At 35.6% G+C, this 15,628-nt stretch overlaps 1 protein-coding gene across 1 annotated transcript; it reads left to right on the top strand.

The window, feature by feature from the left end:
* On the top strand, positions 684–6,368 carry LOC109229022 (cysteine synthase 2). The gene is made up of 6 exons (XM_019394321.1): positions 684–983; positions 1,596–1,670; positions 3,883–4,026; positions 4,781–5,170; positions 5,251–5,486; positions 5,778–6,368. Exons 1-6 carry the CDS (start codon positions 780–782, stop codon positions 5,998–6,000), a joined length of 1,272 nt encoding a protein of 423 aa, XP_019249866.1. The 5' UTR covers positions 684–779; the 3' UTR covers positions 6,001–6,368.

Genomic DNA, 15,628 nt, shown 5'->3' with positions numbered 1-15,628 from the left:
GAATTGGAAATTAAAGAGAGATTTTGGGTGATTATTAAGAAAGAGAGAAAAGAAACACTTAAATGCAGGGGGAGTTATTAGAAATAGGGGGTGGGTGTCCTATAACTAACATGTTAAAATGAAGGGATCTTGGTTTTGTTTTCCTTTTAATCGTTTTGTATATAACTTGTAAATATAAACATACAAAGTAATTAATAAGGAACCAAAATAAAGGTAATAAATCAGTTTCTATTATAATATAGCTAAAATCCCAAAAAAAGGACACAGAAGATCATTGTATTATTTAACTCTACCCTTCCACTTCCAATCAAATCATTAGACATTTCGTTTAACATGCTTTTAAAAGATGGTAATTACAAACCTAAGATTAGCAAAATTTCAAAGATACCCTTAGTTAGCTGCATTATCTAAAATTAATTTGTTGGCTTATCAAATTTCTCATATTCGAGCACTGAGAATGAAATGAGAATGATTTTTTTTTTTGGCACGAAACATATTTTTCTTTAATAGGAGTATAGGACTTATGCGGCTCAATTTGATATTAATCGAATGCCAAAGCGATACCATACAAGGATAAGAAACCAAATTTATATTATTATTTTTTTAAAAAAAAAACACTTTGCTAGCGTTTCTAAAAAGTTGAAAGTGAAAAAGAGAAGAAAAAGAAACTTGGGTGGTCTCAGCGCAATTGATCAAAATATTCATAACTTTCCTTCGCCCTTTCACCGCCCATATACTTCAGGTTTAATCAGACAGGATTGTGCCGGAGAACCTCCGCGATGGCGCCGGTGACAACTGCAGGCGCCGTCGCCACACTGCTCTCCGTAGCCATAGTTTCTTATTTCCTCTTTAAAACGGAAACCACTCAACAAAAGTCTTCCCAAAAGAAGAAACTTCAAAGACGTAGAAATGGACTCGTCGCCGCCATTGGCAACACTCCTTTAATCAGAATCAATAGCCTATCTGACGCAACTGGCTGTGAAGTATATTTTCTATCTCTACATTTCAATAATACATACGCATGTATCGCTAGCTATATGTCTGAGTGAAAAAAGTTGTTAGTAGTTAGATATGAATAATATCCTGAATTCCAAATTAGTTCATTTTGGTTATATAATTATTTTTTATTTGGTTCTATTCAGGAATTTTGTACAAGAGGAGGTATAATAGTTAGATTACTTTTATATGTACAACTGTGGCTTCTATGCTTTCTAAAAGTGGTTTAGCCTTTCAGATACTTATACATGTAGAAAATGTAGAGGACTTTAATACTACTTGTTATTTTTATTTGCATTATAGTGGCATATGAATGAGTTTAAGTGGAGTAATGTGGTCAATGAAGATTCATATAGTTGACCCCAACTTGTTTCGGACTGAGCATAATTGTTGGTTCTATTTAGGAATTTTGTATTTAAGAGGAGGTATAATAGTTAGCTTACTTTTGTATTCACTTTCAACCTATTCCCTCTCCTTTATTCGAGCTTGGATCATACATGCTTTGCAAAGCTCATATAGGAGGAGTTGTTTGTAGTTGGATATATATTATGTTTGCATATGTAGATGAATATGGCTAATTGATAGCAACTCCTGTTTAGATTTTGGGGAAAGCAGAGTTCTTGAATCCCGGAGGGAGTGTTAAAGACAGGGTGGCCGTGAAGATTATTGAAGAGGTGATATTCCGTTCGTATTCCTTTTTTGAGCCAGTATTGTATTAGCTCGTTATAGCTAAATACCTGCTTAAACTGTATCTTTTACGGTTTTAACCAATCTTTCAAATTCTTTTGGTTCTAAAATATCTTTTACAGTTTGATCTAGTTTTCAGAATTTGTCCAATTTATGAAGAGATTTATTGTCTTTAATGGCTTCAATAACTTTCCAGTACTCCTTTGTGATTTTTCTAAAGATATCTTTGTTCTGTTTTAACTTCAATTGAATGTTAGCAGCAATCAAAGCGAGCTTTTACTGTCCAGTTATGAACTGGTTCAGTTGTAGGGGTAGAGAATGATCTAAGTGGTTTATGCCCTTGGATGAATGCATATGTACTCCACATCTAGCACCTAGCTAAGACGGATTGACATGGGCATGCTTTTCTGGTGCATTGGAGTGGGAAAATTAAGTGACGTCATGTCAACAACCAGACATTTGACATTTTTCTAAAGATATCTTTGTTCTGTTTTAACTTCAATTGAATGTTAGCAGCAATGAAAGCGAGCTTTTACTGTCCAGTTATGAACTGGTTCAGTTGTAGGGGTAGAGAATGATCTAAGTGGTTTATGCCCTTGGATGAATGCATATGTACTCCCACATCTAGCACCCAGCTAAGACGGATTGACATGGGCATGCTTTTCTGGTGCATTGGAGTGGGAAAATTAAGTGACGTCATGTCAACAACCAGACATTTGCCATGGTACCAGGGGTAGATCTGTTACTTATTAAGTCAACTAAGGTGGTTATGCATATATCTCCTAAATAAAAGGCAAAAGATTACTCCTATTGGCTTCCTACTTAAGGCACTTCCTTTCCTCAAACTCGTCAATAGTTCATCTGGAGCTGTTGATAATCCATTTAGCCCCATGCTTTGCACCTAGCTAAAAAAGGATAGACAAATGCCATGTCTTTCTTCTGTATTGGAGCAGGCAAAAAAGGGTGCTCTATGTCGACAACCAGATGTTTGCCTGGGAAATATCTAGGGGAAGTCTAAGACCATATAAGGCATCCTTTTGTGGAAGCTACTTTCATCATTCCAATATGTATGGAATATCAAAGAAGATCTCCTCATTCTAGGAGTTGAAGTCAAACAGTTCTTTCACATGCTAACACCCCTGGTAAAGACATTTTGACATAATTTGGAAGGGAAATGGCTAAATAATTTTGCATTTTGGAAAGAAATAGAATTCTATTTATCAGCATCTACCAGTATGATCTGCATGATATGTTGTTGTTGTTGTTACCAGGATAATTTGTCAGCTTCGTAGCAGCCGAGCATCATTTACGCAAAAGTAAATCAATTTAACATCAAGCTTTACTGAATGTAGGAAAATGCCGGTGCTTCTACAATAGAGAATCAAAAAATCATAGGAAACAATCAAACCTACAGTTGTTCACTTGCAGAACATATTTAGGTCACTGGTTATTTTGAAACTCTTACAATCCTCAAGTTCATTGGTTAACTTGCCTTAGCTTGATTCTTGAAATGGTGCATGCTTTTTTTTTTGGGGGGGGGGGGGGGGGGAGGGGGTAGGGGGGAGGGTAGGGGGAGCTAGAAGGCGGAGCTGTAGAATGTCGGTGGATTGCAGAGTTGTTTTCTTCTGTTTGTGTTGTATAATGTTGGTGCATCATAGAGTTATTTTTTCTGTTTGTGCATATAACTGTTTTTACCTCAGGAACAATTTGCAAGGGTGGAGAAAGTATTGATTCAAGATTGCTTGTGTCATTAAGAAATGGTGGCTTAGTCGCTAGAGACTGAAATTATCACCCTATCCTTTAACAGTGTGACCAAACTTCAAGAATATTTTTAATACGGATAATTTGTTGTCAAATGTAGTACATACATTTGTTTTAGAAATTTAAAATTAGCGAGTCAATTCCTTTTCTTTGTTTAAACCTAAATATCCATCAGCTTATTCATGGTAATTGGTATTAGGTTAAGAAAACCACTGGTGCTAGTTTAAGGTTTAAGAGTTTTTGTAGTGATTGGGATGAGAAGGTTTTAGTGAAGATGAAAGCTAAAGTCAGGGATTTGCTTCATGTGTTTATTTTTCTGTAGATTTGCTTTCACAATGTATTTACAATTAAATTGCTTCTTTACGATTAACAAGGTTCAATAAACTTGGGTATGTTTAAATACATTTTCTTCTGTTAACAGTGGAATATCAATCACAGGCCCTAGAATCAGGAGTTTTAGCTGAAGGTGGAGTAGTTACAGAGGGAAGTGCAGGAAGCACAGCCATTAGTCTTGCAACAGTAGCACCTGCTTATGGGTGCAGATGCCATGTGGTTATTCCAGATGATGCTGCTCTCGAAAAGGTTAAACATTTAGGATGTATTTGGTTTTCAATTTTTTCATGTTTGGCTTAAATGTTTTGGAAATCATTTTCCTCGTGAACTCATTTTCCTCCAATTGGAGGAAAATGATTTACATACCAAAAGGAGGAAAAACATTTTCCAAAACTCTTTTTCAAACCCTATTCCCAACCCCCAACCCCATCCCCCCTACCCTCGCCATCGTCACTCCGGCCCCTAGATCCCGACCTACCACCCTCCCCCGCCCTTACCTAGTCGTCTTCCATAGTGTTTGCCTAAAGTATATATTTTTTCAAGAATATTTTCTGCTACCTAACCAAACACCAAAAAATAAGTAAGAAAATCACTTATTTTTCAAGAAAATGTTTTTCAGAAAAACATTTTCCTTCACACCAAACACCGCTTAATGCTTTTGTTTTCCCTCTAGATTTGTATTCTACTGAATTACGTAAGACTTAGTGTTGGCATTCCCTGAGGATGCGGGATAACTAATAGAACAATATTAGGGATTGAGACCTCAGACTCTAGAGCGCAAGCTCAAACTATCTTCATCAGCTGGCCTATTACTCAAGCTAATATGTCAGTGCTATACGACAATTCCGACGGTTTCCTCATTGTCCCATCCTTCCTCTATCGCTATGGAACTTCTGATGGAAGAATAGTCATAAAAGAGAACATTAATAACAGCATAAGTTGCTTTTTCTAAAGAAAATAGACTATTGCTACTGATTGAAATTTTATCAATTCTACTCTTCAGTCACAAATACTGGAAGCACTAGGAGCTGCTGTTGAAAGGGTCAGACCAGTTTCTATCACACACCGAGACCATTTTGTTAATATTGCAAGAAGAAGGGCACTGGAAGCAAGTGAATTAGCATCAATCTGCAGAAAAGAAAACCAAATTAATGGCAATGATTCTTGTCAAATCAATGGTCACTCAATCAGTGAGGAAAAGCAGAATATGAAGTTCTCACCTGACTACAAGGGTGGATTCTTCGCGGATCAGTTTGAAAACCTTGCAAATTTCAGGTCACATTATGAGGGCACTGGGCCAGAGATTTGGGAACAGACAGGTGGCAAGTTGGATGCTTTTATTGCTGCTGCAGGTACAGGTGGCACTGTTGCTGGTGTTTCCCAGTTTTTGAAGGTTGGTTCATAAGTTCTAAAGTTTTTTCATTTTCCACTGCTATGTGATGTAGTATTATTTAACTCCTGTATGATCAACAGGAAAAAAACTTTAATGTCAAATGCTTTCTTATTGATCCTCCTGGCTCTGGTTTATTCAACAAAGTAACAAGAGGAGTGATGTACACACGAGAGGAAGCTGAAGGACGGAGACTGAAAAACCCATTTGATACAATAACAGAAGGAATTGGAATAAATAGAATAACTGAAAACTTTAAGCTGGCAAAACTTGATGGAGCTTTCCGAGGCACAGATATGGAAGCTGTTGAAATGTCCAGGTTCGTTCTTGCTCTTGGTCAACTACTCATTATAGTATTTTCTAGTTATACAAATGTTACTATGCAGATTAATGTGTTAAAAAAGTGTTACCTACCCCTTTCTAGGCTTCTCTGACAAATAAAGGTGAACGCGTCAAAAGAAATGATAAGATTTTGCCCTAATCTACCAAAACTTTTTTCCACCATTTTGGTCACCTTAATGAACAACTCTTCAGTATTTGATTAGTTTGTTCTGCAAAGAATTGCCTACATGAACCTGTGTTGAAGTTAACTGGTCATATGACTCATCAGGTATCTGTTGAAAAATGATGGCCTATTTGTTGGAAGTTCTTCAGCTATGAACTGTGTTGGAGCTGTCCGAGTGGCCAAGGCACTAGGTCCAGGGCATACAATTGTGACAATCTTGTGTGACAGTGGTATGAGACATCTGAGTAAATTCTACAATGCTGAATACCTATCTGAACATGGGTTGACACCTTCAGCAACTGGTTTGGAGTTCCTTGGTCTCAGCTGATTTATAGTTGGTTCATGATTAGAAAACAATTACGCTTTAGTCCCAAACAAGTTGGGGGACTAAAATCATTTAATTCAATGACTGCACTATTTTAGCCTAGTTAGGTTCATACCGGGGAGGAAGTTGTTCATTTCAAATGTGGGAGCAACCTTGAGTCAGATATAGTACCATTTAGAAGCCGAGCTAATGTTGTATATACTCTGCTAGAGATTTTTTTTTCTTTTGACAATTTTATTATATACCCTTCATTTGTGTATGACAAAGAATATTAAAGACAAGCCTGTTTGTGTACTTGCATGGATCATATTCGATGATCCAGAAATGAAGTTTAAGGCAGTTGCAATCACAATAATTTGGCTATTCTCATCTGTCCAAAGGCTGAAGTTCGCATTCATATTTTAAAGGAACAAATGAAACTGCTCTCTTGGAATCTTTTTTTTGTTGTTGATAAAAGTAGTGTCCGGGCCAACTTGCGTGTACCTCGATTAATTTCATAGGATATTATTTACCTCCCACCAGCGATAGGTGATAGTATTTGAACTTGAAACCTCATGTCTTCACCCACTTCATTGATCACATTTGAACTTGATCTCATGTCTTCACCCATTTCATTGATCCCGAAGCTACACCCTTGGGTGCACTGCCTTCCTGGAATCTTTTAGCCTATGATCAGTGATTAACTGCCCAAAACTGGTCTAAGCAATGGGAGAAATTCAAAAATAACCAGATTTATAAGTCGTCATTCAAAAATAGCCACAGTTTCAAAAGTAATCGAAATTTAGCCACTTTTCATGTAAAGATAAATATGAACGAAAACACTGTTCAAAATCCGAAAAAATACTCCAGCATAATATATTGGAGTTCCAGTATAATATACCGGTCTAGCATAATATACTGGAGTTTGGAGCACCGGTGCTCCAGTCTCTAGTATATTATACTGGAGCCAGCAAAGTATACCGGACCAGCATAATATGCTGGAAGTTCATACACAGGTGCACCGAACTCCAGTATATTATGCTAGACCGGTCTCTGTTGCAGCAAAATAGTGGCTATTTTTCATTGACTTGGTAAATGCTGGCTATTTTTAAATGACCAGTTCGAAAACTGACTAGACCGTGCTATTTTAACGTAAGCAATCGTTTTCACCTATTTTTGCAAGGTTTTCGTAAAAGATATTTTACTTTTTAGCTTCTTATTTGGTATCTCCGGTTCATATAAACCCAAGGTGGTTAGGAGGTCTGGACAAAACAGTGGATATGTAACTAATTTTAATTGAGAAATTTTCATAAGGCACTATCTTTTAGTAGTAATTAGCCATTTATAGATACCATTTGCTATATTACGGATTATAGATACCTTTTCTGTGGTTATAAGATGTATTTGATGTATTTGTTTAACCAAAAATTAGATTTTAGGTCAAAGTTTGAATTTAGAAGAACTCGGGTTACTGATAATCGGAAAAGTGTATAAGAAAGAAATTTTGAATGGTATAATCAGGAAGTAAATAAAACAAAGTATATTCCAGTAGTGTTTTTCGTATCCTACAGATGTTGTGACTTCCTCTTTTTATAGTTAATTTTTAAGAGAAAGTGTAATGCCTTTGCTTTAATGAGGCAATTACGAGCAATAAATGATATTGAAGGAAACGTTACTCAATCATTCATATTAAATACAAATTCTCTAACGTATTTGGCATTTAATGCTGAATTTGGACTCTTTTTCGCTATCAGATTGATGTCTCCAATTCCTTCTGATCTTCGAACTTTAAATGACTCGAACATGTACGAGTCTCGTTTCATTTGAATAATAGTTCGTGCCTTTAAGTATCTTCTCTCCCGCGTCTGTTGTTGCTCGTGTCTTCTAACTGATTACCACATTTTGACTATTTGACCGGTCCACGTGTCATGACACGTCACCTTGAATATTTAAATTCAGTTTTTTCCCAATACAGATAGTCCCCCCACTTTCCATTTATTTATCAATTAAATATTTGGGAAGTTGATCTTTCATTAAAAAGGGAATTTTTGCCATAATCAATGCTATGACAGTACTAACGCTTCAGTTGTCTTTTCTATTTAATGCATTGCATACGTGTCACCCTCTCATTAGCTTTGCAATTTTTGCAGCCTTTTTCCAAGGCTTCTTCAACTCCTCCACTCATGAAGTGATAGTTGCCTTTATTATAGGCTTTCCATCATTACACTTTTTAGTCTTTGACGGTCACTTTTATATAAACTTAACCCTTCTTCCACAAATTTTTACCACAGTCGCCCATCAGTATAAATTCAATTTTTCCTTTCACCTTTTACCACATAAAACTTTTTTCTTGAACGCTCGAATTGTGCGAATCTCTATTTACTTCTTTCTCTTCTTCATCATGTCTTCTTCAAACCCTAACCCTAAGAGAGTTCCTATCTTAGACAATTTTCCCAATGCTCCTGTCAGACATAGAAGAGGTGGGAGACTTCGTAGTTTAGGATCCTCTCGTGGTGGTGGTTCTGCCATGCCTTCTCCTAGCCCTGGTTCTTCCTCTAGAACTAGAGGTTCTTTTTCTCAAAAATCATCTTCTAAGAGCAAGGAGGCCTCTGAACCAATACAGGAACCCTTGGTAGAAGAAATAGTTCCTAACGATTTATCTTTTCAGCATGATAGACAATCACTTCAGACCCAAATTTCTGGTTTAGATCGAGTTGATGTTTATCCCACTATGATTATAGAGATTTTAGCCCATAGTTCGCAAAGATTGTTACTGGAGTAATGATTTTCCCATTGTAATCCCCAATCCAAATCAGAGGATTACTTCATATATGACTGGATTCTCTTTCGTTTACACATACCCTTTTACTCTTGGGTTTAAACCAGCTATTGACCCAGTAATTCTCGATTTCTGTCGTTTCTTCAAAGTTTGTCTAGCACAGGTTGGCCCGCTTGTATGGAGGGCTGTTGCTTGTTTAAGGCATCTGGCCAATTTAGCAAACGTTGATTTCTCCTTCTCTCACCTAATTCATCTATACTCCTTTAGACTTTTCCGTAATGGAGTTTTTACCTTAGTGGCTAGGAGTAAGAGAGTTTTGGTAAGCCCAGAAGATGATAAGGATCGTGGCTGGTATGCCCGTTTTGTTGCTGCTCCCACAGTTGGTTTAGTGGGTGAACAAAATGTTCCCTTCCATGAGAAGTGGAATTTTGCACGTAAGTCTTTCATCTTTCCCGTACCTCTTTCTTTTGAGTTTACAAATTTCTTTAACTTTGTTTCTCTTCTTTTTTTTTTCTTTAGCAACCATGGGAGTTGTGGAGAATATTCCTAATTTTCGTGGTTGGGTAGATAAATTGTTGAAGATTGCTCCTATGGAAGCTAGGACTTGGAAATTTATTTCCAATCGTCATGGTTGGAAAGTAAAGACTCACGGTATGAGTTTTTGTCTTTCTCGTATGTAAGATATTTTTTTTATTGCCTTAACTTTCAATTTTCTCTTTGTCAGGTTTCGCCATTCGAGGTGTTACTGCTGAAGCAGTTGCAGCCTCTCGTTTAGGAACCCAACTTTCTTTAGAAAGTGCTCAGGATATTCTTTTGAAAAGAAAAACCGTAGATGATGATAGCTCCAACGAAGAAGAGGAGGGTGGTTCCTTGGTGAAAAGGCCAAGAGTTCGGAGACGTATCGTCTCTGATGAAGCTGAAGCTTCACATCATCTTTCTCCAACCGGGCCTGTTAATCTCGTCTCTGAAGATGATGTTGCTACCCTTCCTGATACTCATGAATCGATTAACCAGCTTTTCGTTAATGGTTTTGAGAGTGGTGAGTTAGGACCCGTTTTGGATGAACCTCCCCTATCTTCTTCTTCAACTCCCATACCTTTAGTTCCTTTCCTTCCTTCTTCTGCCGCACCTTTAGTTCCTTCCGTATCTGCTCCGACTTCTTCTTCACCTCCCGTTGCTGTTTTCACATCTTCTATCGCTCCTCCTTCTACTGTTCACAATGTAGAAGCAGGTTCTACAAGCAAAAGGATTGCTATGAGGAGCGTGACTATTGAAGTGCCTGCTAACAACAGCCTTTTGAGGAAATCCGGTCAGGCGGATGTTTGGCTTGAACCCTTAATAGGCCCGATTGAGAAAGAAAAAATGAATAGCCACAGCTGCCTGACTTTGATGAGCGACATAGTTCATTCTACTTTGAAGGTATGCCCCTTCTTTCCTTAATTTTTACCAACATTCTTCTAAAATTCTAATTTTTCTTTCCTTATCATTTTCAGGCCAACCTTATTGGTACAGAACTGATGAGCAGGATTTCTTTATTAGAGAAGGTGACACGTGACTCTGAAAAGGCTGTTCTTGATTCAGAGAGGGAAGCTCGTGACTTTCAGTTGGAAGTAGCTAATTGGCAGGACCAATTTGATAGTGCTCAAATAACAATAGAAGATTTACAAGAGAGCAGGAATAACCTGGAACAGCAGGTGAGAGCATTAACTTTAGAGCTTGCGATTGTTAAGGCTTCTTCAAGTCAGGCTGAGAAAGAAAGAGAGCGTCTCGAGTCTTCTTTCTCAGAACAATTATCTAAATCAAGTGAAGAGATTAGAGAGCTGAAAGCTCTTTTAAGCCAAAAGAAGTTTATGCTGGAGACTTGATGCAGAATTTGACTCAAACCCAAGAAAATCTGCGAACTTCTGAAGACCAGGTGAAGGCCTTGAAAGATCTCACGCCTCTCTCCAAGCCTCTTATAACTCAGCTCTGAATGAAAATGAGAGTCTCAAAAATGAAATTGCTGCTTGGGAAAGAGATTATGAGCTTCTTGAAGATAAGGCTGCAGTTGATGTAAGCTGGGCTTTTCTGAACTCCCGACGTGATGCCTTAGTTGAAGCCAGCCAAGAAAACTTTAATCTGGAGTCGGAGTTAGCTAAGGTGATGGAAACTATTGAAAAAGCTCAATAACCATTGGACTTCCCTTCTCCCACGATTGAAGTTTCCGAAGCTGATGCTACCAGAGTCGATGTTCCTGTGACCGCTGCACCCTCTTCAAGCTCAATCATGTCCCTTACTGCAAGTCAAGTTGAAACTTCATCTATTGAGACTCCAGTGGTTGGATATCAACCCACTTCCGTTGGTGATGCTGTTCCAGTTGAGCACGCTGATGATCCTCCTTCAAACCTTTCATCTCAGTAAAAATTTATATCAATTTTTGAATTCCTTTTTGCAGGTACCTACTTGGAAAACAGTATTTAAAGCTTTTGGGTTCATTTGAGAGTTTTTGTAATCAAACCCTTGGCTACTATTTGAGGGTTGATTTTTGGAAATACAAGTCCCCAAGTCTTGTTATGGGGCATTTAGTATAAACAATTTGATGACTAAGTTTATACTTAGTCTTTAGTTTTACATATTAGGAAGTTTTTATTTATCATTGCACTTCCGTATGTTCTATCCTTGCCTTTTTATTTTTAAGGACTTAAAGAATAGTTTGCATTTTTGTTCTTTAAGAAATGCTTCTGTTATTCCCATGACTAAATAACATGAGTTTTATAAAAGAGGGCCCTTTTATATTTTGACACTTAACGAAGAAGACGTCTCAACTTCATAATGGTGTAATCATACGATAAAAGAAATAGGAACACACATGTTTTTTGTAATAACTTTGACAAGTTTTTATTTCGGAACTTTGACAAGTTTTGAGTAATACTTTACATGTATTTGAATTACATCTATAACTTTCTCGCAACTGTTNCCCCCCCCGTTTTTTTTTTTAAAATAAAAAGTGTATTTTTACATTATAATTCAATTTCACGGGGAAATTACCCACAAACTTGCACTCAATTGATAAAAAATTATCATCAATGAAAGTTGATTAAGGTTTAGATCATTTGTGCTTTGTGGTCATTTAATTTTCCATTAATCAAGATTGAAAAGGTTAGTTGGTACAATTTTGTCGGAATCTATCTATATATATGGGAGAGGCAAAACAAGGATAGGATGACAAGTGTCATCAGTAGAAAAATTCTAATTCTAGAAAAAGAAAATAAATATATAAAATACTTAGGAAAATTTAAGGATAAAAAGATAAGCGTCATCACCAGAAAAAATTTAATTTTGAAAAGCAAAATAAATAAATTAAAATACTTAGCAAAATTAATAAACAAAAAACTACATGTAGTAAAACTCTTATTAAAATAAGTTAAAAAAGGATAGGACAAGTGATACGGTATTTTTTAATTAATATAAAGAAAAATAAGATATAATTGATTTTTAACTATTCTTGCATTAAAATGTAGGATATTCCTTTTTTTTTCTTTTTTTCGAAATACCTTCCAAATTCCTAACTCTTGGAGCTTGTGTTGAGCAATGTCAAGTGGCTTATTATTAGGTTGACATGTGGCTAGAAGTTGATACATTTTAAATTAATTTTAAAAAAATAAAGTAAATTAAGTAATTATTATTGATAAATCTATCCAATTTAAAATTGAGACAATAGAATATTAAAATCAATATTCTAAGCATAACAAATATATCTTCTATTTTATATTAAAAAGAGAGTAGCAGACAAAAGTATTAAACAAAGTAATACGCTAAAAAAAATTTATATTAAAAATTTTTATAATACTAAACATTGGATAATATAATAAAGAAAAATACAGAACAAAAAAAATTATTCGATAACTATATAAGTCTTCTTTTTAATTTAATAAATATTTTATTATTGGCTATATCATATTGATAACTGAGATGACCATTAAAATTTATTAAAGATATGTTCAAATTAAACAAGCTTGATCACATTTTATTTTAATCCACGCATCGCGCGAGTACAACTGCTAATATGTAATTGTTTAACCAAAAATTAGATTTTAGGTCAAAGTTTGAATTTAGAAGAACTCGGGTTACTGATAATCGGAAAAGTGTATAAGAAAGAAATTTTGAATGATATAATCAGAAAGCAAATAAAACAAAGTATATTCTAGTAGTGTTTTTCGTATCCTACAGATGTTGTGACTTCCTCTTTTTATAGTTAATTTTTAAGAGAAAATGTAATGCCTTTGCTTTAATGAGGCAATTACGAGCAATAAATGATATTGAAGGAAACGTTACTCAATCATTAATATTAAATACAAATTCTCTAACGTATTTGGCATTTAATGCTGAATTTGGACTCTTTTTCGCTATCAGATTGATGTCTCCAATTGCTTCTGATCTTCGAACTTTAAATGACTCGAACAGGTACGAGTCTCGTTTCATTTGAATAATAGTTCGTGCCTTTAAATATCTTCTCTCCCGCGTCTGTTGTTGCTCGTGTCTTCTAACTGATTACCACGTTTTGACTATTTGACCGGTCCACGTGTCATGACACGTCACCTTCAATATTTAAATTCAGTTTTTTCCTAATACAGTATTTAAGCTATTGTATTCATGAATACAGTAGCAAAAATAGGCGTGAATCAGGGAAGTCCAGCTAATCAGTTGTTGTATTCGAGTGTATTCGACTGTATTCATGGAGTGAAACATGGGATTACAGTTGGACAGATTATTGTATTCGACCGTATTCACGGCGTGAAATAGGGGATTACACTATTTTTAAGACGGAAAGTGAATCAATTAACATAATAGACTCCTAATATAACTCAACAAACTCAATTATAACAAACAAATTTTGTATTTTCAGTTATAATAAAGATTCTCAACCGAAAAATACCCCAAAAATATAGCAATCTTCAGAGAAATTATATAATACATCTGAATACATGAATTATATTAATTAAAAAAATATATGAATACATTCATGGCATATAGCGAGACAGTGAATACAATGAAATACATAGAATACAGCGGGATATATTGAAATACAATGAGAAAAAAAGACAGTGAATACACTGAAATACATGGAATACAATGAGATACATTGAATTACAATGAAAAAAAAGACAATGAATACAATGAAATACATGAAAATACAACGTGATACGTTGAAAATACATTGAAATATATTAACAGAAAATCAAGTTGCTCAGCCCCAAAATCCGTCGTCTTTGTTCAAGAACAAACCCTAATTTTCGGCGAATCCGCTGTCGAGCAAAAACCCTGAATCTCACTGTTCCGACATATCCTGTACATTGCATTTGACACATCTGGCAGTACCATCGTAGCTTTTGTGAGCCCTTAGGTTTTATTCGATTCGCCATAAGCCCTTACCAAATATCTGCCAACCTTTTCTAGTTGTTGGTCTGTTTGTTTCAATTGGGTTTTGTGTGTATGTGATGTACAAATCATACATACATATACATAGTATCTATCTATGGTTGTATGCCACCTCTTTGTTTTTCTCACTCTTCAGTTATAATCATATGAAAACTCTTCACACGCCGCCTCACTTCACTTTCACTTCCTCTGTGTTTTTCACAATTCAAGAAAATCTCCCTTTTTGTTTGATTTTTAACCTTGAAAAATCAAGAAAAGCCTTTTCCTTGTGAATTCATAATTCATGGAGAAAGATTAGTGTTGAGAGAGAGTGGAGAAAAATCTGAAAGAATGAGAGAGAAAAATAATACAAAGCATATTTTATGGCTTAAGGGTAGGAGGTGACTATAAATAGTTATTTGGCTATAAAAATCAAAAGGTAGCTATAAAATATAATTTTATAAAAGGGTATTTATTTAAAATAAATAAGGTATCAACATTTTCTACGAGAGGTAAAAATTCCATAATTCCATCTTTTTCCAGTTGCAAAGACCACAAAAGATGGTACTTATGGATTGTTGAATAAATTCGAACCATTTAATTTGGTGGAGCGTTATGGACAAGACACGTCCAATTAAAGAATTTTATCTTAAATCAAGTCCCTCTTATTTTTTTCTTTAGATTCTCGCCAATTAGGGGTGACAAAATAGTTCAAAAGAAAACAGTTAACCACCCATATTATCCACTAAAAAATGGGTCGGATAATGAACTTTTTAAAAACGGATCAAATATGGATAAGAACCATATTATCCATTTAGAAAATGGATAACCCATGAGTAACCAACGGATAACCAATGAGTCTAACTTTTACATTTGTAAAACCTCAAATTGGGGGTTCCTCAAGTTAGGGAGACTAAGAATTCTCCCAAAAAAGATCATATACAAAAAGTCATGGATAACCCATATTATCCGCCGGTTAACCCGTTTTTTATCCATATTAAATATGGGTCGGATCGGATAAATGATCCATTTTTTATTACCCGTTTTCAATCGGAACCATATCCGACCCGACCCGCCCGTTTGTCACCCCTATCGCCAATGGTATAAGAATTAATGGAGGATGCACAAGGCAGTTAACATATCGTTTCTCTCTATCGGGGTTGAAGACTTCGAACTTCAAACACTGCAGCAATGAAGCAACATCATGGGAAAAAACAGGGTTTCGTATCCAACACCAAGGATCTGTCCTTGGCAGCAAGAAGTAAACCATAAGAATTTCCCACATTATTCTGTTCCAAGGTGAAATATTTACATTTTATCCCTTCACGTTGATTTAAAAACAAAGCAAAGAAACAAAAGCTTTTACCCAGTCTCACAACATTCGCTCGCCCCAATAATATCACTATTTCAAACAAAATTTGGAGCATAACGTAGATAAGTTCACCATCATGCATTCATAAACCAAATAGACGGATA

The sequence above is a fragment of the Nicotiana attenuata genome, chromosome 7, assembly GCF_001879085.1.
Source record: "Nicotiana attenuata strain UT chromosome 7, NIATTr2, whole genome shotgun sequence".
Classification (NCBI taxonomy): Eukaryota; Viridiplantae; Streptophyta; class Magnoliopsida; order Solanales; family Solanaceae; genus Nicotiana; species Nicotiana attenuata.
Note: the sequence above shows the minus strand (reverse complement) of the source record. Positions and strands in the feature narration are given on the sequence as shown.

What these genes read in the sequence shown, in the direction of transcription:
- LOC109229022 (XM_019394321.1), top strand. Translation starts at nt 780, where the DNA reads ATGGCGCCGGTGACAACTGCAGGCGCCGTCGCCACACTGCTCTCCGTA. An exon ending in CTGACGCAACTGGCTGTGAA is followed by an intron (nt 984 to 1,595) that starts GTATATTTTCTA and finishes ACTCCTGTTTAG; the next exon opens with ATTTTGGGGAAAGCAGAGTT. An exon ending in GTGTTTCCCAGTTTTTGAAG is followed by an intron (nt 5,171 to 5,250) that starts GTTGGTTCATAA and finishes TATGATCAACAG; the next exon opens with GAAAAAAACTTTAATGTCAA.